The 27,280-nt window shown below is 42.2% G+C and overlaps 2 protein-coding genes across 3 annotated transcripts in view; one reads left to right on the forward strand and one right to left on the reverse strand.

Annotated features, from left to right (window-relative positions):
* The first annotated feature begins 364 nt into the window (after positions 1 to 364).
* ccdc170 (coiled-coil domain containing 170) lies at positions 365 to 5,212 on the forward strand. The gene is made up of 8 exons (XM_071525528.1): positions 365 to 489; positions 1,306 to 1,488; positions 1,748 to 2,050; positions 2,478 to 2,678; positions 2,912 to 3,085; positions 3,461 to 3,703; positions 4,110 to 4,313; positions 4,794 to 5,212. The coding sequence occupies exons 2-8, from the start codon at positions 1,339 to 1,341 to the stop codon at positions 5,070 to 5,072; spliced, it is 1,554 nt and encodes a 517-aa protein (XP_071381629.1). The 5' UTR covers positions 365 to 489; positions 1,306 to 1,338; the 3' UTR covers positions 5,073 to 5,212.
* A 96-nt stretch (positions 5,213 to 5,308) lies between these two features.
* Positions 5,309 to 27,280, reverse strand: part of syne1b (spectrin repeat containing, nuclear envelope 1b) — an 87,703-nt gene continuing 65,731 nt past the window's right edge. For both annotated transcript variants that reach the window (XM_071525513.1, XM_071525510.1), the window contains 33 exons: positions 27,058 to 27,213; positions 26,776 to 26,931; positions 26,398 to 26,568; positions 25,962 to 26,095; positions 25,475 to 25,679; positions 25,050 to 25,232; positions 24,618 to 24,764; positions 24,347 to 24,501; positions 23,765 to 23,912; positions 23,479 to 23,573; positions 23,035 to 23,269; positions 22,355 to 22,549; positions 21,689 to 21,814; positions 21,098 to 21,253; positions 19,853 to 20,011; positions 19,007 to 19,173; positions 18,514 to 18,676; positions 18,198 to 18,385; positions 17,849 to 17,999; positions 17,391 to 17,573; positions 16,710 to 16,847; positions 15,768 to 15,959; positions 14,968 to 15,295; positions 13,865 to 13,933; positions 13,156 to 13,280; positions 12,592 to 12,718; positions 12,142 to 12,353; positions 10,939 to 11,139; positions 10,585 to 10,713; positions 9,797 to 10,009; positions 9,126 to 9,218; positions 8,091 to 8,149; positions 5,309 to 6,455 (listed from right to left, as the gene is read on the reverse strand). In XM_071525513.1, coding sequence (XP_071381614.1) covers positions 6,209 to 6,455; positions 8,091 to 8,149; positions 9,126 to 9,218; positions 9,797 to 10,009; positions 10,585 to 10,713; positions 10,939 to 11,139; positions 12,142 to 12,353; positions 12,592 to 12,718; positions 13,156 to 13,280; positions 13,865 to 13,933; positions 14,968 to 15,295; positions 15,768 to 15,959; positions 16,710 to 16,847; positions 17,391 to 17,573; positions 17,849 to 17,999; positions 18,198 to 18,385; positions 18,514 to 18,676; positions 19,007 to 19,173; positions 19,853 to 20,011; positions 21,098 to 21,253; positions 21,689 to 21,814; positions 22,355 to 22,549; positions 23,035 to 23,269; positions 23,479 to 23,573; positions 23,765 to 23,912; positions 24,347 to 24,501; positions 24,618 to 24,764; positions 25,050 to 25,232; positions 25,475 to 25,679; positions 25,962 to 26,095; positions 26,398 to 26,568; positions 26,776 to 26,931; positions 27,058 to 27,213 — 5,406 coding nt within the window. In that variant the 3' untranslated portion in view covers positions 5,309 to 6,208. The remainder of the gene's footprint in view (positions 6,456 to 8,090; positions 8,150 to 9,125; positions 9,219 to 9,796; positions 10,010 to 10,584; positions 10,714 to 10,938; positions 11,140 to 12,141; positions 12,354 to 12,591; positions 12,719 to 13,155; positions 13,281 to 13,864; positions 13,934 to 14,967; positions 15,296 to 15,767; positions 15,960 to 16,709; positions 16,848 to 17,390; positions 17,574 to 17,848; positions 18,000 to 18,197; positions 18,386 to 18,513; positions 18,677 to 19,006; positions 19,174 to 19,852; positions 20,012 to 21,097; positions 21,254 to 21,688; positions 21,815 to 22,354; positions 22,550 to 23,034; positions 23,270 to 23,478; positions 23,574 to 23,764; positions 23,913 to 24,346; positions 24,502 to 24,617; positions 24,765 to 25,049; positions 25,233 to 25,474; positions 25,680 to 25,961; positions 26,096 to 26,397; positions 26,569 to 26,775; positions 26,932 to 27,057; positions 27,214 to 27,280) is intronic.

Consider the following 27,280-nt stretch of genomic DNA (forward strand, 5'->3'; position numbering starts at 1 on the left):
CGAGACGTTGACGAGCTAAAAATAGATCTTTGATAATAAAAACTATGACGAAATGTATGTTTTGTTTTCGTTGACGAGACGAGACGGGACTAAAATGTTACTGGTGGGCTATCGGACATCCAAAATGCATGATATTGTCCCCCAATTGTGCGTCTAGTCTGTCTGTCAAAATATAAGCAATGCATCCCTGTCATTGGTTGAATTGGTTGAGGGATGCGTGCAGATTCCCACAATCCCAGCGACAGGTGACGATGTCCCAAACCGACAGCGAGTTACAACAACCTGATGGCTTCAGCGCAAAAAGGGTTTGGTCGGAAAAAAATAATAGATCTATGGACACACTTTACTTATGATTCGGCAGAAAGGAAAACACAATGCACTGTAGTAACGGGAGACGGAGAGACGCCTTGTTGCTACAAATTAGGTGGGAAGAATACGACCAACCTGAAGAGACACTTGAAGGCGCACCACCCTGCTATTTATACCACAGTAAGTTAGCTAACCAAGCATATACATTTGCTAACGTTAAGTCAGTGTTACTGTGCAGTCGGCTATGTCAACTTGTGGCAAATTTGCTAGCAAGCCACGTTGGCTTAGCCTGGAAGTCAGTCTTTCTTGCAAAATGTACACAAGTAAAAGTGTTGAGAGAGTGAAATGTTGCTTTACGAATTTCAACACTTGATACAACCTGTCACCTTGATTCCAATTTCCGATACCTGTATTAATTGAATTAGTTTAAAGAGAAAACATTTTGACTAAAAGTAATGACTAAAAGTTGACTAAAATGTAATGACTTTTCGTCGACTAAAACTGGACTAAAACTATGAAGGATAAAAATGACTAAAATGTGACTAAAATTAATAAGCATTTTCATCTAAAGACTAAGACTAAGACTAAATCTAAAATAGCTGCCAAAATTAACACTGCCTTAGACCAGCTGTTATTATGGAAGTTACAGAAAAACCTGATGAGGTATGCTAAGCAATAGAAATTTACTTTTCTATAGATATATACTGTTGGGCTAGAACTGAATTGCATCTGTCATAAATCTTTTGGGTAATTTATGTAAAGAGTATATTCTGTTACCATGAAAACAGAGTTTACAAGTGGCTCTTTGTAAATGGTTAATAAATGGTTTATTCATTACTATTAAATAAGGGATTTTCCTGATTAAGTGATTTATTAATGACTTATGCCAGTGTTAAGGCATAAAGATGCACTTTATTGATCCCCTAGGGGAAATTCGGGAGAAGAATAAGAATAAAAGAATAATATAACACTACGCTATTGACATGATCTGATTAGGTGGAGCAGTGTCATGAGCGGGACAGGCTGAAGATGAGAGTTGCTGTGTTGGAGGAGAGTGTGCGTTCCTCTGAGGTGGACTGCAGGACCAGCAGGGAGACGGTGATGAGGCTGGTGGCAGAGCTGGACCGAGAGAGGAGGAAGGCTGTCAGCAGCACAGCAGCACTCGATTCACTCAAAGTGGTACTCACACAACTTTTAAGCTCTTGTAAAAATAAGTGTACAGTAAAATTAGAGGCCTAAGTTCAGTGTCGCTGTGGGTGTACTACGGGTCAAGAGCCAGCCAATAGGTTCTGTTCCTGTTTCTGGTGTGTTTTGACACCGGTTTCTGAGCTGAAACCATTTAAGAACCCCTCACCTAAGTAATAAATAAAGATCCAGGACATGGCATTTGACATATTTGACAAAGATGTGGTGTGACTCTGTGTGGTGTCTGTCTCAGGAGTTGGACGGCATGGTGTTGGGGAAGAGGAGCGCTGAGATGGAGAAGCAGAGCCTGACGGAGAGGCTTGAGGCCAGCAGGCGAGTCATAGAGGCAGCCAGGCAGGAATCACAGTGTTTGGAGAAACAGATTGAGGAGCTTGATAGGAAGTTCCACTCTAGCCAAGGAGAGGCCCAGGCAGCCCGGGGGCAGCTACAGACCTTCCTGGGAGAGGTGGCGGTCCTGCTGCAGGGTGACTCTGAGGACGTCCTCCTGCCCACAGAGAGGGATATTCTGCAGAAACTGAATAAACTCTGCAACAAGGTGATGGATGCAAAAACGGTAGAACATTATCTATGGCTCTTCTAACAACACACACTCACAAACAACAGGTGATTATCATCAAATGACAGCAACAGCCAATGAGCTGTGTATATAGTAAAGTGTCATATTGGTAGGAAATGTATGTGGCATCATGGGAATACTATGAATACTATTTTTGTGAAAAGGCATTGCCTGGTAGCTACTGACAAATCACCATTTATTTTGAGTGTTTATTTTACTTTTTTTTTTACTTTAATCACCATGTTTCCACATTTCACTGTACGTTAATTGAGACCACAGGAGGGTTCATTATGGAGCATTACATCTTTCAATCCTAATCTCCCAGAGGCATTACTGCTCTAAAATAAACACAAGCATTTTTGGAGGTTAACCTTGTGGTTGTGTTCTGCCACTGGACACCCGGCAGACCGTGTCAGAGATGGAGGCGAGGCTGTCCCGTGTCTCCGAGGAGCTGAGCAGGCAGACGGAGCTGCACCACAGTGCGTTACAGAGGGCTCAGCTTGCAGAGCAGCAAGTCCAGGACCTGAGGGAGAGACTTCAGGGTCTGGAGGCTGAGCTGCTGACAGCAGACATGCATCGTGACGGGCTGCGTCACAGCAAACAGCATGTGAGTACACTGGCAGGAGACCAAGGGTTACAGCTGCTGGTCAGGGCCATCACATTCAGATTCAAACCAGTAATAGATTGCTTTGGAATAGTAGAAAACCATACACAGGCTGTATAAATGTGTAATAGAGGTGTATACTAGGAAGTTATTAATTTAAATCCTTAGTCCACCGGGAATTCCTATGAAATATATTAAGTGATATGTTAAATGATTTTAAATCACCCTTCTAATAGTATGAACAGTTCCTGGAGCAGCTGTCAGAGATGATGAAGGTTGACAGTATTGCTGCGGACCTCGGCTTCGACATGAGGCTAAAACTCCTCCTGTCCCGTGCAGAACAACTGGTCAAACAAGAAGGAACATCTTTGGTGGAGACCAAAACTCTGACCTACAGTCTACAGCGAAAGGTACCATCAACAAACCTGATTAGTCGCTATATTACTGATATTTTTATTGTTATAGAAATTGTTACAGTAATATTATCTCTGCATTAGGCTGTTAATGCAATGACACTAACAATGACATCTTACACATTAAGTGGATTTAAAGAACTAATTGCAAATTTCCTAAAGTGTCATCTATTTATCCTCAAGCACTGCAGCAGTTGTTGAAAGCTATTCTTTCTCAAAAAGCACAGCAGAGCAGCGACTGTGTTGGCATGTTATAATTTACACTTTCTCATAGCTGAAGAGAGAACAAAATTTTAATTTCCCATACATTTCCATTGGGATTCAGGCCATGGACACACCTGGCTGTAATTGAAATGTTCCTGTTGCCAACAGCTGAAGCTGCAGAAGGACCGGCTAGAGAGCAAGGAGCTCCACACTGAGCTCCTGAGGAAGAAGGTGTCAGATCTGGAGGAGGAGAGGCGGAGCCGATCGGCGTTGTCCGTGGAACGAGACGACGCTCACCTGGAGGCCAGGAGGCTGCAGAAAAAGGTGGAACGTCTCCAAGGCGAGCTGAAGGCCACCAAGCTCTCCAACACTGAGCTCAAGGCCCAGCTCTCCCACACCAATGAGCTTAAGGTAGAGGGGAGACGGGTTCGAGCCCACCTTCCATCCAGAGGCAGAGTCATATAATCTTTCCACCTCATGATTTAAGGTGGATTTGTGTGTGTTTCTGTGTGTGGCTGGGTGGAAGGAGGGGTTAATCATTTCTTGAAAGATTGGGTTTTCACCTACCGCAAGTTTAATAATCATGCAGCCTATGAGAACGTAATGCTTTGTAACCATGTATCAGTTACATTGAGCAGGATGGTTCTGTTTTTAGTTTCAATCAAACATGCACATTCACAAAGTAGTGTCAAAGAGCAACAAGATAATATCATTTCCTTGATAAATTTGCTGAATAACTGTTTTGCGCTGTGGGTAAATTTTCCGTTCACTGAATGCCAACAACTACTTGGGTCTCTGCTGTGTCCAACACGCCAAGCTGAAAGTCATGGAGCAGAGTCAGACCATGCAGCAGCAGAGTAAGAGGCTGGATGAGCTGGTGGAGGGGAAGGCCAAGGTGGAGAGGACACTGAGCGCAGTGAGCTCAGACCTGCAGAGCCAGGAGAAGGCGGCCAGGGAAGACCAGCAGCAGCTCCACACCCTCAGACAGACTCTAGCCCAGCTGTCTGAGAGGGAGAGAGAGGTAAGGGATGGACGCATATGAAGGGCTTCGTTACACAACGCTAGATCCATTTGGAAGAAATGTTACTTGATGTTATTCAATGTTTAAAACAAAGATGAGTACTCACTCTACATGTTGGTATTTTTAAAGTAATGGGCACAAGATGGCTGATAACTTTAGTAATATACACACGAGTTCTGCTTTCACTCAAGCAATCACTTTGTCAGAGTTGGCGCCACATTTTGAAAATGGAGGGCATCTCACTTTGGAATGAAACTCTAGAATTTGAAATTAAATTCTAGAATTTGGAATGAAACTCTAGAATTTGAAATGAAACTCTAGAATTTGGAATTAAACTCTAGATTTTGACTTCAAGTGGAGGAAGGATATGTACCATTTTTAATCTACAACAAACTGGTCACTGGATTTAAATAATGAAGGGCATTAGAGAGAGAAGCAAAGTCAGACTCAGATTTTTTTTTTTGTTTCTCCATGTTTCAGTTGGTCGACTTCCGGATGGTAGTTTCCCAAATGCTAGGTCTGGATGCCACAACCCTGGCTCTCCCAAATTATGAAATCATCAAGTTACTAGAGAGCCTGCTTCACACTCATCACCACCATCACCATCTTCATCATCACCTTAATCTGCCCTGGCATTGTCCGACCCACCAGAAGCCACATCTCCCCCAAATCCAGGACTTCCATGACGGCTCCTCCTTCGATGCTTCTACCTCTAGGTCTGCTGGCCCTGAGGACGCTGTACCTCTCCATGAAACCTAGATTTATACTTTATACTTATACTGATTCATACTTTAAATCTCAAGGTATTAACTGTGTTCTAAAAGCTTCCACAGTATGAAATTATTTATCAGAGGCATTTCTTTCTACGTGTTTTCAAGCGGAGATCAACATAAATATGATTCACCAATGATTCACTAAGCAAACATAACAAATGTAAAAGTGTAAAAGAAGAAATAAAAAGACAATATCAAAATGAGGATTTGGCATTCATTGTTTTTGATAGTCGGATATACATACATTTTTCATAATTTTTTACCATTATATACACGTCATGTTAAATAATCCTGGACTGTTATATAGTTGATACTGGACTGACAGAGCCATACAAAATATACAGTAGTTCTATACTTCATCATAATTATGAATCTTAAGTCATATTTGATATTGTTAAAAAAATAAAACAACAAAATGTGTACAGAACATGGTTGACTGATTTTAAAAGTTTTGAAACTCTTGAATTGCTCATAGTGACTGACTTTGATATTCAACACACAACTTGGCTTAAATGGATCTTACATGAGTCAATGTAATTCATGTTAAAAATTGACTGTTTACCACGGACACACTGAAGGATATAAGTAAATAAAAGCAAAGATTAGAACTGCATGCCAAAATACAAGTAAAAAAATAATTGCAATATAAGATATATTAAATGTTATTTTACAAATTTTCAGTTGTTACAAGCAAATTCACAGGCTATATTTTCAGCATTTAACTTCGGTGCTATCTATTGACAGTTCTCTTGGGAGAAATACACCATGTATACACCATGAAGTTGATCCTCAACACTTCATTCATCCAGCTGATATCCACTGTGGTCAAAAACATTTTTTGGTTCTTACATTTTGTTACACCAAAGATGCTTTTTAATTGACACAGCAATACACAGAATAGAATAGTGAGATCCTATGTGCTACACAATAAGATATTAACTGTAGATAGCAGCTGTAATTCTGCAGTACAAACGGGATGACCAAGATTAGTTTTTGCTACCAACATAATGGACCATTCAAAAGAGATCAATGTGACTCCAATTCAGGTCACACTGCTGCAAGAGAGACCAATACTGTAATAAAACCTCAGGCAGTCCTGCTCAGATGGCGCTCGCAGCCAGCCTACACTGGAGGCGGTCCGTTGGTGTAGCTGAGCATGGGGTAGAAGGAATGAGCAAAGTTGTTGGACTGAGCACAGTTGTAGTCCTCCGCAGACAGCGGCACCAGGAAGGCGACGGCCAGCAGCAGCAGCAGGAGGAGCTGGAGCGGCAGCGCGACCCAAAGGACGCGCCACATAAACGATGACCTACGGACCGCTGATGTCTCCGAGTCAGAATGGGAGGAATCGGACCCAGCGTCTCTGGGAGACCTGCTCACACACACAGGCACACGACACAACACACACACACAGGTTTAGTTATTCACACCTATAATTAAGGACATAAGAGTTCCTCACATCTGTTTTGTCATTTGAGTCACCAATCTCGCAATAGTAGCATCACATTAGAATGGCAGCCTGAGATGTGCCAGATCGTTTTTCTTTGTGGTTCACAGAGACAAACTCTGCAAAAAGGACTAATTAAATTAGTCTAATCCAATAAACAAACTTCACTTGAAATGCACGCTACTTCAATTCGTATTTTTCCATGTGCTTAGTGGTTTATGTGCTGTCTACCAGTTGTCAATCCAAATAAGATCTCAGTTCCAGCTACAGGGGAACTGTATGGCAGTGCTTGTTAAAAGCACTATGGTGCATTTAACATCGACATTGCTGGGTACACACCTGAAAGCAATGGTGGGACAATGTTTGACATTGGTGATCTACACACTGACTTAGTGGGTGGAAAAACACAATTACAGAGACAGTCACGAGACAGTTTGTCAAGGCATACGTACAGTCCTACACCACAAAACAGATATGTATGTCAGCTTGCATTCCTTTGCAAAGGGTGTTAGGATAAAAGCCAAAGGCATGCTGCAAGTAGGAGTTGAATATTTAAATATTATTAAACGGACTCTTTCAAGATTTGTGTCCTGTTGAAAAATGCAAAGCATGCCAAGGCAAGAGCATAGCAATTAGAACAGATTTTGTAACAGGGTAGCTCAGCTTAGCTTTTTTTTAAATTATCATTTATATTCACCATCTGAATACACCATCACCCTCAGTAAAAACTGTCTGCTTTTAGCCTCAGATGTTAAAAGGGAATTTTTACAATGAAGCTCACTTATACCTACCCACTGTGGAAGCAGAAATTGCTATATTTATTTTTATTAAGAAAGCACAGAGGTGTGTGATCTCTAAACAGATTACGCTTAAAATTATGCCAGATTCCAAGGAATGCATGAATAAGAGTGATGTTTACACTCAGGTTGTCCTATGCTGTTGCCAAAAGTGCCCCCCTACCACAAATGGAGACCTGAGAGGCAAGACTCACAGATGACAGATTGAAGGGGGGGGGGATGGTGGATAGTCAGTGAGATAGTAGAAGAGGAAGAAGAAGAAGAAATGTCACACACAAGAGAGAGAGAGAAAGAGAAACTGCAGCCTTTGCATTGTTCATTGCAGACATTTACTGGCTTGGCAATTTGAGAGAAAGACTGTGTGTGCTCAGTAACAGCAAGGGAGTGTTAGATATAGAGAGATATTTGTTATACATAGGTATTGCCCTCTGGTTAGCGATATTAAGCAGCCAAGGACATTGGCAGAAAAGAGGCCTTGCACCATTCCTTCTGAAACTCTTTTATCAAGGATGTGTGGGCTGCCACTCACCTCATCCCCTAACCTACACATAGCGTCTAGACTTACAGAAGATGATGGAATTCATTGTCATGAGCTGCTAATCTGGTACCAGTGTTACGACTGAAATTGGAATCTCATGCTCTTTTAAACACAGCTGTCGTGTGAGTCTTCCGGGGTTAGTAAACGTGACTAGGCCTCCAAGTGCATCATGGGCCGATGAGTTCCATTATCTTCTGGGTGCTCTAGAAACCAACAGAACGGTACCTGTGGTGTGGACTGCTCACAGAGGGTCCAGGGTGTGACAGACTACATTTGCCCCGTTGCTGTTTGCAATGAACAGGGGGGTAAAAGAAAGAAAGTATGTTTCAGTCCAGGCAAATAAAGACAAAGCTACCGATGAAAGAAATCCCAAAATGGAAGAAGAGCAGCAACAAAATCATACGTGAAGGTGATAGATAGTAACCCATGATAATAAGGAATCTGGCTTTTCAAAGAGCACGACGACTTTGAACTGCTTGGGCTCGAGTGTAATGCTGTTATAGACAAACCGATTGCATATAGAAAGCTACGAATTATGCAGTGTGATGCATGAATTCCTTTGGTAACAAAGACATTTAGTAACATACACATAATAAAAGCATTGATATGCTTATTTGGACTGATCTGTAGACAAATCATTGCTCACTAACATTGACATATTAAAATTTTGCCCTCTTGCAATTTAAGCCAATAAAACAAGTGACTGCTGGCATCATGCTTGATACTTTACAAAAAAAACCAACATATGTTCTATTGTTGTTTTGTAATTTTAGCAGTTTCAAATAGCCAGTATTCCTTGGGAACAACACTACTGGGATAAAAAAAGACTAGAGTGAAAAGAGAACAGAGGGGAGTCCATTCTGGAGGGAAGAATTTTTCAGTGTGGAAATACTGGACTAGAAAAAGTGACAACTAGGGCCGAACTGAAAAAAAAAAGTCATCCAAGAAGAAAAGGAGGGAAGAAATAAAAAAAAAAAGTGGGAAAGGAAGGATTTCTCCAGTGCTCTGGCAGGGTTTGCTCTGGGAGTAGAAGACATGCAAGAAGAGTAAAAGGCTGGGAAAAAAGATTCAGAGTTCAGAGGGAGGGAGCGTAAAGAGGGTTGTGGAGGTGTAGAGAGGTGTGAGGAGAGATCTTGGGATGACGGGTGAATCTGGCCTTCAACTGGGCATTCGGGGCACAAAGTTTGCATTGTCTTTAGTGGGGTTACCGAACACCTCGCTTCTCGTAGAGCAGCGTGTACTGGCAGGTGTATACGTTACCGATCGCCGCCGACTTGGCGTGCTCCTTCCTGATATGGGACTGAGGGAACCGGACGTGTCCAGCTCATCAGCAGATGACCAAGAAGACAGATCCTGAGGGAGGAGACAGAAATAGGTGATGCACACACAAAGCGAGAGAGAGATAAAAGAGTCACTATCCTTGATAAAATAGTTTCATATGGAATTATGCAAAGACTCTTTTCTGCCAGTGTCCTTTTAGTTTAATTACTAGTTTAATTATACGTAGTGGTATTTAGTACGTTTTCATGAACAGTACTATGTTGTTGATGACCGTGATTTATTAGTCTGTGAGGAAATTCTATTTGCATTTTACAGGCATCTAATAATAAGTAACATAAATCAAAACATATGGCACAGCATAGAACTAGCACAAACTACATCCACAAAGTTACAATTTTACAAGGCTACTGGTTGGTATAGAGAGGAAAAAAAACATATTTCTACTATACACATTTATTACTATCTATTTTTTCTTGAGGAATAATAAATTTCTCTGATAATTAAATAAAACAACCTGAAAATTGAAAATCATTCTTTGGTTGCAGGCTCGCAAATAGGCATGGCTTTGTTTTAAGGGGTCACAAGCCGAAAACAAGAGAACCACTGGTATAGTTGATAGTGGACATGTATACAGTAGCTGAAGTCCTCACCTGTTGACTGCTGGTGATGTCCAATATCTTGGCCAGCTCTCTGAGGTCTCGGGTTACCTCCTTCAGCAGCAGTTTGAGGCGGTTCCCAATAACATGAACCTTCTCCTTGGCCTCCAGACAGTCGCTGCCCTGGGAGTTGACCAGCAACTGGAGGGACATGTCTTGGAGGGAGGCCACCTTCAGCTGGGAGTCCAGGAGCTCCCGCCGGATTTGCTGTGGGAATCGTCAGTGTTAGACATGACTTCTAAACTATAGATAAAGAACTAATCACACTGTCCTCCTTATATTTGGTGTGACATTTATTTTACGCACCAATGTTTCAGCTATAGTGCATCTTTCCCAATAGTCTGCACCACTTTGGGTGTGCGTTCCACTATTTTCTGATAATGGACATGGCTTGTAACCTAACTCCATCTTTCACATCAAAACAGTTTTATCAAAATGCACCTTTTTGATCCAACAATTACTAATTAAAACAAAGTACTGACCCTTATTATGCAATATTCCAACTAAAAAATCTCCCACAATGTGCCTGTTTCCCCATGTTGTGTCACATTTTTTATAGATTATTTTTAAGTCCATAGTACTTTATTATCCAGTGGAGGTTGACAAGAAAGACAGGATAGATGTGGGATGACACGCAACAAAGGCCATGAGGTGGGAGTCGTGCCTCAAAGTCTCACTACAATCCCTGTGTTTCCACCCAATAACAGCCCCCCTCCTCCACACTCAGAAACACAGAAAACCCTGAATAACTCATGCTAATATTAAAATTAATGACAATATACCGTGAGTGTTTTATGATGCTCATGGAGAGTGTCACTGTCCTGGATGGGGTCAATGGGAACCACCTCATTCCTCCTGCGGTCGATGTTCTCCAACCACAGCAGCAGACCATGGCTCATCTCATGGAAGTCCTATTGATCAGACGTGCATCAGGGATGCAGAAATTCAATTTTATGCATGAGAGATTTCATACTTAATACTCTATGAAACTTTATCACAAAACATTCAGCTGGGTTTGTCAAAACAGGCTAAGTCAATAGATTTTTTTTTTTAATTGTCAAATGAACTGAACTCAACTACCACCTTCAAATTCCTGTCTTAATTTTGAGTGTCTAAAGTTGATGGTGGGTACATACATGACATTGCATGAGGGCTTCCTGTAGTGAGGATCTCCACTCCTCCAGTGAGCAGCCCAGTTTGTCCCAGTGCTTGTTCATGTCTTTCAGTTTGGCCTGCAGCTCTCGGGACTCCTCTGTGTCTGACTGCACAAACTCAGCGCTGCACAGGTTGATGGACAGCACAATAGCTTTGCGCTTGTCAAAGGACTTCTGCAGCTCCTGTTAATAAACAAAATTTACAGTTTACATTTAAGGCATTTAGCTTATGCGCTCAATCAGAACAACTGATGCACAAAAGATGCACAAATAGACTAAGCTTAATTCCCTACAAGCGACCAATAGTAAGGAGTGTGTGGGTCAAGGCTACAGTGTTCAGACAATTGATACAACAAATATTCTTGTGTTCCTAGAATATTAATGTATGATAGAGAAGTGACATGTAAATAAAGTGCCAGGATAGATGTGGGATGACACGCAACAAAGGCCACGAGGTGGGAGTCGTGCCTCAAAGTCTCACTACAATCCCTGTGTTTCCACCCAATAACAGCCCCCCTCCTCCACACTCAGAAACACAGAAAACCCTGAATAACTCATGCTCTGGATACTGGTGGTTCCCATTGTCCTGGATGGGGTCAATGGGAACCACCTCATTCCTCCTGTCATTTAACAGCTTGAAATAGCTTGTAGTGAGGTGCTGGCGCTTCAACCATACAGTAATATTTTCTTTCACAAGGACTGCAGCCTCTTTTTCTGACTGGTAAGAACAGCACTAAAAACTTACCGATAAAAAGAACTGTGAAAAATTGGGAAATAAGATAAAAGGCATTTAGAATGGAATAATGAATGTATGAATGGGTGTGTGCCTCAAGTGTAGAAATCCAAAGTGAGTGCTGAGGAGACTCTGATCTCTGAAATACACGAACTGGGTTCAGTCCAATTAAAGCTAATGGCAAGGGACAAAGGAGCTTGCTCCGAAACATGTCGGCCAATAAAAGTGACTAATGGGATCAAGTTGCCGCCCCGACCCTTTTATTCCTCATTGCAATCAATCAAATAGCTATCTGAGGAGCAGATCAGGAATAATCAACATGGAATAAGGAGATAAGTGATTTTAAGACCCTTTTCGATTTCAGCATTAAACACAATATGTTAGAGATGCCAAACGCTGAGGCTGTGAGGTTGGTTATGTCAATCGATTTCCAAAGAATAAACCCAGGTCACCTTGAGCTTTTTGATGCGTAGCTCAATCGTCTGGATGTCAGTGCTGAGGTCCAGCCTCCGCTGCTGCTCCAGCTCCTCCTCCGTCTGTCCCAGCCAAGTCCACACGCTGTTCAGGTCAGAGTTCAGCTGCTGCCACTGCTGCTGGTTCTGCTTTGTGCGCATCTCTTTGCTGAGGTCCTGAGCCTGCAGCAATTCCCAGCGCTCAATCACTCCTAGGGTGCAGGATGTAAGAGAACGGGTGTCAAGGACATCCAAGTCACACTATATAAGCAGATTTAGAAGGGTTTTATTCCACTGGATAAAAGCCCTGAAGCATTTCAACCTTTCCCTCCATATGGAAATACATCGCATGATGAGCAGTTGTAGTAAAATGAGTAACAAGAAAAATGCATGGTAATGGAGATAGAATGTAAAAACACACATGTAGGGTATGTAGTGGAGCAGAGTTACCTGATGTTTGGGACTCTGAGCTACTGGGATCTGCCAGTCCAGACACCGTGTCGTCATCCTCCTTCAGCTCAAAGCCAATCCTCTTCACCGTGTCAATGCTGCCGCGGCACTCACCCAGCAGTCGCATCTACAGGATGGATGTATATTATGTTACAGACATTCTTTTATGTAATCCAATGAGTGTGAACAGATGATTATTATGCATTTTACGATTGGACATATATTTCAATGTTGTGACCTAGATATGCATAACTGCATAATCAAATATAAGCACTGCTGACAATGTTAGGCGTCCCGTAGTTTTTTGTCATTGAGGAGTCAGCTGCAAGCCAAGATGATGCTATTGGACATTGATTATTTAGAAACCTATGTACTGTGCTAATATACCTTGTAAATAAGCAAGTCAACACTAAATCACTCCTCAAATGTAATTAAATTGCATAAAAATAGACACAATAGAATACATTATCATGCTTTGGAACCCCTTTGAGAGCAAAAATTTGAATTTATTGAGGGCTAGTTTTGGCCTGCAGTCTGACCTAGGTGTAACAGAGCAAAACTCACGTATCCCATGTATGAGGCATCCTGTTCTGTGCTTGTGGGAGTGCGGCTGCGGCTGCTCTCTGGTTGTTGCAGGTGGAAGCGGCTGGTATCGGCTTGAATATGTGAGTCCATAGAGCCAACATCTCCTGTTGACACAACAACTCGTCATATTTGCAGAATATAACCATATGTTCAAGTATAGTTGTTATTCGAAATACACTCAACATCCCAAGAATAGGTAAGTAATGTTTTGCTTTAAACAAATCTGCAATCTCTTCAATACAAAGTTGGCTGACTTTTAAGATATTATTATCAATACAGAGAGTCCAGACTTGTTCCTTGTCAGAGTGAACAACATGCTTTTCTGAAACACAAAATAACTCCAAAAACTCCAAAGAGGTTAGCTACAACACACAGCACACTGCAAGTCAAATAAAAGTAAGGAGAAAGCCAGTTAAAAGAAGGGTTAGGTTGAATTCCATTTCAATTCTGCCAAAATGCAGACCAACGCAAAACCAATAAAAATGGAATTGACCCTATCCCCCATGTTAGAAAGTGCTGCCATTGGTTACAGTGCCTGCTGTTATGCTCAAAGTGTGTGTGAGAGAGAAAATAAACACAAATCACAGTCCAAGCCGGTGAACAGGCTATAAGTGTGGTATCACTCAGAGTGCGGCTGTTATTTCTGACCCCAAACACTCGGGGCATGCTGGGGTCTGCTGTTGCCTACCAGTGGAGGTTCTCAGTGTTTGTTCTGTTAGTTTAACATAGGCCTCAGGGCTCTCAGGGATCACTACATCTGGAAGAAACATTATACAGTACATACATTCAACAGAGAGCATTAAACTGTTTGACTCCATGAACTGATCAGACCTGGGCCAAACAGTCTTCACGAATAATTCTTAGCACTTGATTTAGCACATGATTTAATCTTCTCCGTGTATCATCAGATGGGTGGGGTTCGCCGCATCAGGACAGTGTCAGATAAGTTCTCAATCGCAGAAAAGTACACTTCACTGACTTTCAAATACTTTCCTGTGATTATCTACAGTTTTTAGGACTAATTTTAATATCCTATGTGGCAAACCTCGCTCATCTGGCATCTAAACAAGGCAAAATTAACCATGTAAAGTATTGGCAAATACTACTTGGCCCATGACTGGAACTCAACTCGTGACCCACAGCTGACAGTAATGAGTCTTTGGCTCAATAGTCACTGTATGGGGTCACCAATGGACAGTTTACGTTTTAAGAAGCCTATCTGATTTATAACAAACTGGGAATCATCTCAGTCCATCCATGTGTCTGAAAAATCGCTCTATATCGTGTATATCGTGTTGAGGTAGTTAGGATGCTGTTTAGAAGGTTCTACATGATATATTGTTTTTAGTACCATTGACTTCCACCAGCATTGCTAACAAATGTGATCCTTTTATTTATCCCTGTGGGAAATTTTTCTCTTTTTGCTTAAACCTTTCTGCAGTGAGGTCAGAGGCCAGGTTCAGCTACAGAACCGCGATCCTGGAGCTGGTAGGGATTCAGTGTCTTGCTCAAGGACACTTGAACAGGACTGATGCTGGATGACACAGGGGCTTGAACTCGGGTTGTTTGGTTGAATGACGGTTTCCCTACTCACTATGCCATTCTGCTGCCTCAAAAATGCTATCATTTTCTGCTTTTAATAGAACACTTGCTTTTTGGATCGACTGAAGGGACTCCCAGTTTGTGATACATCATAGAGGTTTCTTAAAAGCCTGAACTATCCCTTTAACTTCAAGCAGAATGCTGTGTGTGTATGTGTATGTGTGTGTGTGTGTGTGTGTGTTAACTGACCTGACAAGGCGGAGGCAGAGCGCTGGAGGAAGTCTCCCTCCTCGCTCTGCTGCTCTCTCAGGGCCCTGCTGGCGCTCTCCAGCCCGCGGCTCAGGTCGTAGTCGTGGTCCCACTCCAGGGGGATGGAGTCCACGCTGGCCGGGGTGTCCCGGCCCGAGCGCTCGGTCCGGAGCGGGGCTGCCAGGGAGGCTGAGCGGCTGGAGGAGGGCAGAGGTGAGAGGAAGCCGTCCCCCAGACGCTCGCTCCACGGCAGGCTGGACAAGTCACCGGGCTCGTCCAGCTCCAGCTCGCGGTCTGAGAACGACACCTCGGTATCATCGTCTGCAAGCTGAAGAGAGAGGAAAGTGCATTACATGTCTACAATTTATACTGAGGATTTTAGGTATTAGGAAGATTACATGCATGCCCCTATGTCCATGTGAAGGGGTTGAAAAGATTCCTGCACATACTCTGCACTTCATCATTGTCTACACATTGACATTGACAAAGACACACCTTCAGAAACATTATGTTATTATGTTGGCACAATAAAAACTGCTGAGGTGAACAATATCTGCAGGACCTTTTTTAGTGCGCACGTATACACACACACACACACGCTGAATTCATGTTAAAATTGTGCTTTGTTTTCTCATGTTTTCAATTTGCTTGTGTGCTTTTGTACACTTTAATATAACTTTGATGAATATATAAGATTGTTGATTTTTTGATAATGAACATATAGTCTGGTAATGAATAAACAGACTGATGATAATAAATGTAATAGAAATATGTGCAATGGCCTTCATCTCCGGACTTACAGGGAGGCGAATGAGCTTTTTGTAGTAGCGCTCCACTCGACCAAACACCTCCTGACAGTAGCGCTGCAGCTCTTCCAGCTCCTCCTCGATGACAGCAGCATCCAGAGGCTCGCTCTTCTCTATCAGCGCCTCTCCCTGGTGGAAGATGTGCTCGATCTTGGCCGTGGTCAGCGAGATCTCCTGCTGGAACGCCTGAGGGACCGGAGGCAGGAAGAACACAGACAAACAAGCCCTCATTAATTTTGTGTCTAATGCTAAACAGCGGGCTCCTACACAGTCTCAATTCCAAAACTCCAGACTTTTTCCAGACCTTAATTTCTTGATCTGATTTGAAGATTTTGTTGTTCAATATTTTTTCCGCTAATAGTTGTCTTGTGCCTTGCTAACTATGCTATGTCACTCATAGATGAAGAGTATTCTTTACAGTGACAAATAGCAGAATATATGAGATGACAGGGGTCTTCTACCACAGAAAATGTCTCGGCGTATATACTGTATATCAAAACAGTGTAACAACATTTTTCCATACTTTTCCAAACATTTTGTGCAAGTTCCAAACTTATCAAGACCTGGAAATTACAAAATTATTTTTCCATACATTTCTAGACATTCCAGACTTGCGTAAAGAACCTGTTTTTGGATTGATTTCATATAATATTTTAGATATCAGTCAGTCAATCAGGATTCAGTCAGCCAAGGATCAAAAAGTAAAAAAGCAAATACCTTTTATCGTTGGTTTAATCTACTTAGGTGCCAGATTGTTGCTGTCAGAGCAAGACAATGTGCCAGAATGTTTAGAAAGTTGCTCCGAGCAAATAAACTCCATAATCTGGTACTCCATACAGGGTAAAACAAGGTATAACAATGTTTTCCAAATACTCAAACCAGGCTGGTTAGATTCCCTACAAAGACAGAGGATGTGAAAGAATTTGGCATACTTACCCTGAGCTGTTTGATCTTAGCCTGAATGTCACACTCAGAGAAGTGTTCGATGTTGGTCAGCTGCAGGTCCATCTCTGTCAGCCACACCAAGATACTGTCTCTGGCTGTCTCAAACTCCTCTCTCTGACTAATAAAGTGCTGCGTAATTGGAAACAGAGATATTGCTATATGATATACTGTATGCTCAGCAAGGCCTTCTCAGTGGCTTAATTAGTTTAGATTAGTTTATGCAGTATTGACAGTCATCCATTTAACACACAGTTACAAAATAATAGGACAGTTACACAGTGTGTATTCTCTGCATGATGCATGCTTAAAAAGGCCTTTTCAGTGATTTATATAGATTAGATTCACTTATAGTTTTCTTTATTTCCCAGAGGGAAACAGACACATACACATTTGGTTCCATATTAATACACATAAATGCACAGGCATTTGCATTAACCCGAGTACACCAACTTCAAACTACTTGGGCATTTATGTGTATTTATACAATAATGGTCCAAAGTGGTACTTTACATTTTGCATATCAATCATTTAAAAATTCAATTATTTGGGATTTATCATGCAAGATCTACAGAAAATATTAAATCAAAGCCAATTCAGGAATATACATGAAAGTATACATTTCAAATAAAAGAAAAATCATGATTATAATACTGCATGTATATGATATCACACCTTTAGTCTGCGGAGGATGGATGCCACCCTCTTCTGCAGATTGTCCCATCGCTGATTGGCATCGTGGGCCATCTCCCTCAGGCGACAGGAAGTGTCGGTGCGGTTTTCCCTGGCAAGGCGGCGGTACTGCTTGTTGATCAGTTCGAGTTGGGTCAGGCTCTCATGGACCTGCCTCTGGAAGGCCTACAGGACCACATACACATATTTACACACATGGCAAATGGTTCCTCAGAAAGGCTGCAGTTAGATTATATAGTGTACTTTACATTACTGTATCCTGAATTTGTAATTTTCCTGATCCTACTAGGCTAGGCGAAAGTAATCGGTTCTCTGTGTAGCTTAATGGGTCATGTATGACACTAACACTGGCAGGGTTAGGGGTTTGATTCCTTTTGCGTGCATCCATGCTAAAAAAACGAATTCCCTGCAAATTCTCTGCAGGTTTGTGATAGTTGTACCTCAAATTTCTTTAGTTCTTCCTTGGCTATGGTGTACAGTACACCAGAGGAGTTGGGCAGAGCAGCAGTCTTTTCTGAAGTGGCCAGCCACTCCTCAAATCGTGCAAAGTCATCTAAGAACTTCTGCCATAAACGCCATGTCTCCTCAATCCTAACAGAGAGGGAAAAGGTAGTTAGGAAACTAATAGTTATATATGATGATATGAATGCAAATATACAAACAAAAGCAGCAATAACATTTTTCTGAATCCACTTGAAAGTGAATTATCAGAATAACCCTTTCTCCATCCTTTCTAAGTTGTTATCATCCTTTTCCATCTTCATCTGACTGGGTGTATCAGCTTCTTACTTGAGTCTCCTCTCCATGGACAAGGCACAGATGCTCCTCCAGCGGCGATCAAGGCTGCGGGTTGCCTGCTGGATGGAGTCACACTCTGCGTCGGTGGCGCAGGCATCACAGTCGTGCAGAAGCACTTCGCACAGGTTCAGTACGGACGCCACTCCTGTACTGTGCTTCTCTATGTCACGCTGAAGCTCCTGGGTGGCAAGAACAAGAGACAGAGAGAGTGTGTGTGTGTGTGTGAGAGAGAGGGAAATAGTTTCAATTTGCACATTTTCACATCTTTATACAGCCTAGTGTGAACCAGTGGCATATGTTACGTTACCTGCTGCAGATCGAACTTCCTCTGGATCTCCTGGAAGTCACAGGTGTCGTAGGCGATGGGTTTGGAAAGCTCTGTCTCGATGTGGGCCAGCCAGGAGCGCAGGCTGCTCATATTCTTATCCAGCTGCTGCACGGCCACGAGCGTCTCTCTCAGCTTCTTCACTCTGTTAATACAATTCATGAAACTCTGTCAACACAATTCAATGCAAGACACTGAATCCCTAGTAGCTCAAGAGGCGCTGATCTGTAGCTCAGCTTGCACTCTGACCTCCCAAATGAACTTATCTTTGGGGATGAATAGAGCAACAAAGAAATAGATGAAAGAACAGCATATTGATTAAAAAGAAAATTGTTGAAAGAACCACATTGATTAATATCAATTATGACAGATTTCAGTCAGGTTTAAGCAAAGTTTGTGAGCTTGTATCCTAATCAGCAGGCACCAAATAGGAGCATTTCTTTTGAGCTACTCCAGTGTGAGAGTATGACCTCACCTGGCTCCGATGAGATCCAGGAGGTGCTGCCAGCGGTCGCTGACCTTGCCAAGTTTTTGCTCGATCTCAGAGGCTTTGCTCTGGTGGCTGGCCCTGGCCAGGCGCTCTCCCAGCTGGTGCAGCTGCAGCTTATTCTCCTCGGCCACAGTGATCTCCTCCTGGTAGTCCTGAGACACAATTCAATACAACCGCTGAGTGAATGTGTGCTGTAGATAAAAGACTCAGTCAGAATGAGAATCAGGATCAGTTAGATTGACAGGTACTGTACATTTACATGTAATAGGATTTTGGTTCGGTGGATTGGTGTACACAACATAAATACAACAAAGCAAAAATATATATACACATATATATACATGGAAGATGCATAATGGAAATATTAAAAATACACAGGTATACACAGGTATTATGTGGGGTCATAATATACTGTACTTTCTTAGTGGCAATATACACACCTGCTCCACTGCCACTACATCACTATTAGCCCCAAATCATCTATACAGTTGGAACCTGTGCTTTCAAGTCAGGCAGCCAATATAACAATAAAGCTGCCTGAAACTTAGGATGACACACATTGACAAAGAAAATCAAGACAGATATTAACATAGTGATAACTAGCTTGGCGCAGCTGCATTTTTACATACAGCTAACTGTAGTGGTGCCAACGTTTGTGGAAGGAACTAAAACCAGGAGGAAGTGGTAGGGTGGATTACTGAGGTATGACGATCTGTTAAACAGATCATCATGACTATAAATCTTTTCATTTTATATCTGAGGGATGTTAGATATCTGTGCATGTGTTAACTCAGTGTAAATAGGGCATGACACAAGTGGGTTTGTGTTTACCTTGCGGAGCTTCTCGATCATTTCCTCGATGCTGATGTCTCCATTCTGCGAGACCTTGCTCTCCATGTTGGTGAGCCACTCGCACAGCTCCTTGTACTTCTCGTTGAAGACGGTCCACTCATTCAGCTTCTCACTCACCTGCTGCCTGCGCAACAACAGCTGGAGAGGCACAGAAATATATATACAGTCAAAATACAAAGTACACACACAATCAATTACCCAATGAAACAAACAAATTACAAACAAATTAAGTCAATTATGCTTTCCGTTTAAAAATATATCCAGTATGAACTTGTTCTACCAAAGTAAGTGAATGACAGAGATGCAGAGATGTTGAAATGTCACAGCACCTTGAATGATGCATCTACAGTTAGCAGCACATTTCCTGTGTGTGCCTTGTATCTGCTCCACACAGGATGCAACATCTGAAAAAATCTATGTCCTGTTTCACATTGAGTTTTTTTCTGTGTCTCAGCTCTAGTCAGATTGTACCTTATTCAAATTTGCATGTCTAAGCAACTAGTGTGGACAGTACATTTCCACAGGTACTGAACATAGATTTGTCCAGTTAAATGTTAATATTTAATCATCTGTAGATACTCTTAGGTTAGAAGTACAGTTTATGGGAGATACTACTCAAAATGAGAACAAACTGATGACGATGCAAACTGAAACACTTTTTGGTCACATTAGCATGTTATGTATCGGAAATCCTTTTTTAGATATGAATCAGCCATGCTAATATTCTGCCCATATCATCCATATGGTGAGAAGCTGTATTTGATAACGATTACTTGACACCATCCAGACCAAAGCACCACAGTCAGTGATGAGTTCTGTTTATGCCTCATAGCCCAAAGTTAGCAGTGCTTTCGTGTGACACCAGCACCACCATTTGGTATCTAAAGTAACTGCAGAGACTATTTTACCTGATTGCATCAAGTGGTATCAACACATCTCTTATCCTGTGGCTGTTACAAATGCTATAAAGCTGATATTGTGTGATATACCACCTTGGTGTAAACTCACATGTAAGAAATACACAATTTGAATTGGATACGTCTGCAGTGGCTCATCAGATAGACAACTGTAGAGTAGACTATATTCAACTTTCATAGTCACATTGTGCTGATGAGGCTTTGCTGTTCGAGCCAGGCCAAAGGCAAGTGCAGAACATCAAGTGTTTGCCAGCTACCAGTGAAAACCTGTTACACAAAAACAGAGATACTGTGCAGTGTACTGTACCTGGTGGCAGATTTCTTCCCATTGTCGATGCAGCAGCTCAATGCGCTCCTGCAGGACAGACAGGTCCTCAGCACTGATGTAGCAAGACAGGGACTCTCTTAGCACAGCGAGATGGGCTAGGTCCCCGGTCCAGCCATCAAATGTGCTCTCCAGGTCCTGTTAATGACAGTAACAACAATAATATTTATAACCTGTAAGACACCTTGCAGACAACAAAACAATAATAAAAAAAAGCAAAAAATAAATAAAATAATAATAAATAAAAAGTTAAACAATAAATAATAATAAAAAAATGTTAAACAATAAAAAAACAGGGTTATGAAAGAATAACATAGGCAAATACAGTGGGAAGAAATGCAAATTTAGAAAAATATATTTTGTGAATTAAAACATGTTGAAGATTTTGTTCTTTGTTCTCATCCCTATATGTCCCTAAAATAAAAGCGATGTAGCCCTTTCTGCTGCAGGTATAAATGCAATGAATAGTGAACTTTGACATTAAAATGATGATTTCATTTGCCTTTTCAGGCTTTTTCACTGGATAAATTATTTGAAAAAGCCTAGAGGCTTGAAACCACTGGTACAGGATACCTTGCAGCGCATCTGCTCAGCTTGAAGATCCTCATGGTGATCAGGAAGTGCCTGAGAGAGCTGCCGTTTGAAGGCTCGCAGCTTCTCCAGTGATCCACCAATACCTCTCTCACACCTCTCCCAGTCCTGTATATGACACAAAAATCAATACAGTATAACTGAATGTTAAACAGTGAAATACTAGTTCCCCTAGTTTTCTATAAGTTGCCTTTATCCTTCAGCAGTAGGTGACAGAGTTGCTTTCAGGTTTCAGAAAATCTTTTTTTTTATTTTAAATTGGGAACCCTCTATGCCCTTCTGCAAAAGGATACATGCACATTTTGAATTTCATTTAGTTTTCTCTCTTAACTTTGACATGTCACATTGTGGGAAAAGGTTTCTACACTTGTCCATCAATTTCCCTAAAATAGCTTGTTTGGCTCATTAGTATTCCTCATTAAAACCACAAGCAACAGCTAGCTGTACCCCTTGATTTCAATGAGGAATGCTAACAAGCTATGTTAGAGAAACTAAAAGAAAAAAACACAAACCTGTACCTACAATGTGACAAGATCCTGGAGAAAAAAACCCACCTAACATTCAAAATGTCTCCCTGTATCCCTTTAAGGACCCCTGGTGTTCCCGGTACTCTACAAGCTGCTGGCATCTCTATTTTGTGTGGTATACCTTTAACAAGGTGGCAAGCTCTCTCTTCTGTTCATCCAGGCAGATGCTGGCATGCTTCCAGCGCTCCTGGATGTCAGTTAGCTCTCCCTGCAGGGCCATCTCCGCTCGGCTATCTGCCGACAGGAGCAGCTGCCTGCCCGCCTCCACTGTCAGGATGTAGCTGCCCTGCTGACGCTGCAGCACCTTCTCCTTCAGCTGCACCAGCAAAGCACAGTCAATCAGGGTGTGGGATGGACAAACCGATACAGGAATTATTAAACAATAATTAAGCTTCAAACCTGCCATCCCAGACAGATCTTGGTTCAAACAGTATGCAAATAATTCTTACAGTATACTTGGAGCAGCAGATTGGTGCAGTTTACCACATCAGAACAAATGAGATTGTGTCAGATGTGGAAAGGTTCAAGCCCCCTTTGCACACTATCTGTGCAAGTGCCTGCCATACTTTGCTGTAATGCTTTCAGAGTGAGTCTACTCTCCTCTCACATTTTGATCTCAGAGGATCTTTGTCAGGATCCTGTGCACAATCCTTCTTAGTCATCCTGACAAAGATCCATGTGGACAAAACACAGCAGAGGGCGCACTGTATACTTAATTTGTGGGGGGGTTTTCTGCCCTGCACCTGCCGCAGAAATTTGAGATGTGTGCTTCGTCTCTGTAAGCTTGTACAGTTTGTGTACCTGGACAGCATCCAGCATGGAGCGGGCTTGTTGCAGAGGCACAGTAGCTCCAGCCTGAAGGGCCTCTGCAGGGTGGGACACCTCCACCAGCCATTTACGCAACTTCTCCACCATTTCCCTGTAGCGCTGCCACTGGCGGATCAGGCCGTCGATGATGCCCCGCCTCTGCTGAGCGCGCCGCACCACGCCCTGCCACTGGTTACTCAGCAGGGCCAACTTCAGGTTGAACTCATCTCTGCAGGAGGAGGCAGTAGTATCATGAGTCATAGATACTCTGTAATAAATTTTTCAGGAAGGAGCAATGTCATGCTGAATAGAGGTAATGGATTTTCCAGGTCTTACAAACCTTAAGTAACATAAAAGGTTTCGCAATAACTATTAAAGGGTGGGTTGTGTAATGACAAGCAGATTAGAAGTAATGTGTATTACATTTGGCCACTTTACCTGTCATCTACCTGTCCCTGCTCTAACATCCTCTGTCCATCACTGATTATAGAGTGGAGGATCTGCTGGCGACTGAACATCTCGGCTTGGAACAGCTGTAAGACAAGAAATTCAGTCTCATTGTTACAGTACAGGGAGAAATCAAATACTCTAACAACATCACTAATTAATTACCTAATATTTCATTGGTTTGGAAAGGTATGGTTACACAGTCAATGCAATTTTTGTGTGTGACTACAGAGTAAGGCAACTGTTTTAGGTCTTTTGCCTCAAAAGAGACTCTAACCTCATGGGCTTTCTGCTGCTCCATCAAACTCTGGTAGTTCCCAGATATTTCCACCGCCAGATTTTCCTCCGTCTGCACCAGGAACTCCATCCATGTTTCACACTTCTCCAGGAAGGTCTGCTGCTGCAGCAGGAATGACTGAAGTTTGCTGGAAAAAAACACCAAACACCAGTTCAAGACTTTCATTTCAAAATTTCATTTGAAAAAGTGACATTGTCTCTTACAAAATGTTTGTTGGCATGAAAGTAAGTCATTTTGGTGACCACCCACTTCACCATCGCAACCACCTGGGACATTGTTTTTTACATCTGCTCTATATCTGCTATGTTTCATCTGTCCCATGTTTTTATCTATTAACTGAACCTCTTGTTTTAACTATTGTATAGTGTCTTGAGACCATGTTGGATAAGAGGGTCCTGCACTCCAATAAACCTGAAACTTGAAGTAACATTTTTTTTCCTGAGATGGATATACAGCATTTTATAATCAAACCCTTCACTTTACACTAGAAAAGGCTAGCAGGATTTCATTCAGTGAACATTAATTCATTAATTAATCATTAATTTCTTCTGTGCGTCATACCTGAATCTCTCCGTGGTCTGTGCTGAGGCAGATGACCAGCTCCTGTTGAGGTTCTGCATGCGTTTGATCTCGGAGTCGTTGAGAGGGAGCCGGTAACCAAGCTCATTAAGACGCTCCAATTCAGGGGCCATACTGCTGAATTTCAGCATGAGTCTCTACAAGAGGAGAACAGAAAAATATGGTGTTGAAATAATAACCAAAACCATTACATTTCCCCAGTTCAGGACAATTGGTAAAGTCAGTTCTTTCAACTGACTGACACAAAAATTACCTTGAGCTCCTCCATGCGGTCTTGGATGATTGATAGGTCAGTGGAGCCATTGGGATCCTGTACCTTCAGAGCCTCCTCAGCTTCAACTATCCAGCACCCCAAACAATCCAGCTGATCATTAAAGGTTTCATAGTCCTGAACTCCAGTCTTGAGGAACAGAGATGACAACAACACACAAATGTAATTAATGTAATGTTTAAATAATAGTAAATTCCTGATTCAGTATCAACAACACTTATTCTTATGGATGAATTGACGTCTGTTATCATTTTCATTTTTTTATTATAAAGTGAAGTGCATTCACTTGTAGACAAATGTGCTATATAAACAATGGTTGACTGACTGACTGACTAATTAAGTTATTGATTGATTGATTGACTGATTGGACAACTTGGAGTTAAAATTAAGTGTTACAAATCTCTATCCCTTCACCTGCAGGGTGGTGAGTTGTCTGGTAAGGGCCTGCTCCACTGCAGCCAGGCGCTGGGTGAGAGAAAGGTGATCTGACTGGATTGCCGATGCTGCTGATGTGTCCACCTGCTGTTTCAGCTGATCTCCCAGTTCCTGGAGAACCTGCAGGGAGGCCTGCACTGGAGCCTGGGACCGCAGCACCTCCTGAGACAAAGCACCCATAAAACTTAAATCAACACTCTTTTCATACAAAACAAGGAAATGCAGAAAATTACATTTGAATGATTTGATGGTCAGCATATGAGAATTCCACACATGTGACGTGTGATGACTGGGTGTCTCAAAACTTTCATTATGTATAAGAACATTATTAACACATTATACCATAATACTTGGTTGTTTGCATGGAAATGAGTCAACAGTGACACTGCTCTAGCCCAACTCACACTGCATTCTTGGATCCAGTCGGACACTTCCTCGTCAGCAATGTCCTTGCTGCAGGCGGTCTTGAGAAGCTGGTCTGCCTTTTCCTCCTGCAGCTGGACGCTGGTGCAGCTCTGTTCATGAAGCTCCTTGTAGCGCTGCCACAGCTGCAGCAGGGCTTTGCTGCTTCTCAGACGCTCCACAATCTCCTCCAGTAAGCCAGTCCACCTGAGTGCAAATATGACATGGACATGAAAATGAATGTAAGGGATTTGTCAGTTTTTATTAGAAAAAGCTGCTATATCACATTGTGATGCACTTGTTTTGTAGTCCTTTTGAAATACTTTATTTCAGTTGACTTGAAGAGCTAAAAGATCAGGACTGTATATAGAGTAAAAATAGCATTTTACTCCATGTAGAGTCTTTGAATACATGTGAATTTGAATAAACAGAATTGAATAAATACAATTAAAAAGTGGAGTAAGATCTTAAAAGCTGGCATGAGGTCACCTTGCATTGACGTCCTTTAGGGCGTTGTTGAGGGAGTCTGACACTGAAGGGTGGCACTCCTTTAGCAGCTGGTGGGTCACGGCACCAAACTTCCTCTGACTGCTCTCCTGTTTCTCCAGTTCCTCTTGCAAATTCTTCACAAGTGACAAACACACAATAAAGAGCTTGATTAACCAGCCACAAGATATAGGAGGCCAAACATGGACCAGGGACAAATATAGAAACATTCCCCTAACAAAAAGGAAAATGAGAAGTTTGTCGGAACAAGAATCACAAAACACTTTCTTCTTCAAGTACAATTAATTCATATCGATTTGTCTTGGTGACACTGGCACAGACACAACTGGCAACTACAGCCAGTTGACAAGATAGGAGGTCCTGTTGTTCTTGTACCATGAATCATAAATGCCTCATACACAGCTTCATGCTAACATACCTGCAGACTCTGCACCTGCAGCTGGACCGCCTCCAGGGAGCCGGTGAGGAGGCGGAAACGAGACACAGAGTACCTCCCCTCCATCAGGTACCCATTGATCTCTTCTGAGGCCCGCTTGTATAAACTCCACTGGTCCAGCACTGACCTCAGGCTGATCTTCAGTTGCCCTATCTGTGGAAACAAATTTCATAAAAGTTAAGACACAGTAACACTCAGGAAATAGACCAGACCAGCAGAGTACAGACCACAGCAGAGTACAGCAGAAAAGAAGAGAAGAGAACATAGAAGAAAGAGAATATAATAGAACAGAACTTGTCTTTGGTCTAACCTTAGTACCACGGTAAAAACATAAAGTGAAAAGAGGACAGGGGAGCTTACCAAGTGGTCCAGGTTAGCCCAGGTGTGATTGACACCCTGGAGCGTCTCCATGACGATAGCACAGGCCTCGTCGGTCTTGTTCTGGACGAGGGCGCAGCCCTGCTCCTCCACCCTCTCTAAATCTCTCTCTTTCTCCTTCACCATCTCCTCCATTTCCTAAAAAGTTCACAGTTGCCGGTAGATCATTATTTCACACGTAATAAAAACAACAAGTATGGCAACAGCATGTGGGTGAATAACGTGTTTTGATAAATCAGTGATCACAAAGTGAGAGAGTCCTGCCTGGCAGTCCTTGAGAGCGTTCTGTACTGAAGTCAAGTCCTCTATCTTGTGTTTCCTCTTTAGTCTTTCTTCTTGAGTTGCCATCCAAGACTTCAGGGCCTGGACACTGCTCTCATACTCCAGCCACATCTCCAACAGGCTGTCCAGGAACTGGATCTGGATGTGTGTCACGCAAAAAACACTGTTTAGATTCTTACTCTTAGTAAGTACAAGAACCACTTCT

Source organism: Centroberyx affinis, unplaced genomic scaffold, assembly GCF_046629955.1.
Source record: "Centroberyx affinis isolate AG114_WGS23_722 - 3 ecotype Tasmania unplaced genomic scaffold, CSIRO-AGI_Caff_v1 ptg001299l_1, whole genome shotgun sequence".
NCBI lineage: Eukaryota > Metazoa > Chordata > Actinopteri > Beryciformes > Berycidae > Centroberyx > Centroberyx affinis.

Excerpts from the sequence above, each read along its gene's own strand:
- ccdc170 (XM_071525528.1), top strand. The coding sequence starts at position 1,339 with ATGAGAGTTGCTGTGTTGGAGGAGAGTGTGCGTTCCTCTGAGGTGGAC. Across the intron at positions 1,489-1,747 it reads CACTCGATTCACTCAAAGTG|GAGTTGGACGGCATGGTGTT; the intron begins GTACTCACACAA and ends TGTCTGTCTCAG. Across the intron at positions 2,051-2,477 it reads TGAATAAACTCTGCAACAAG|ACCGTGTCAGAGATGGAGGC; the intron begins GTGATGGATGCA and ends GACACCCGGCAG.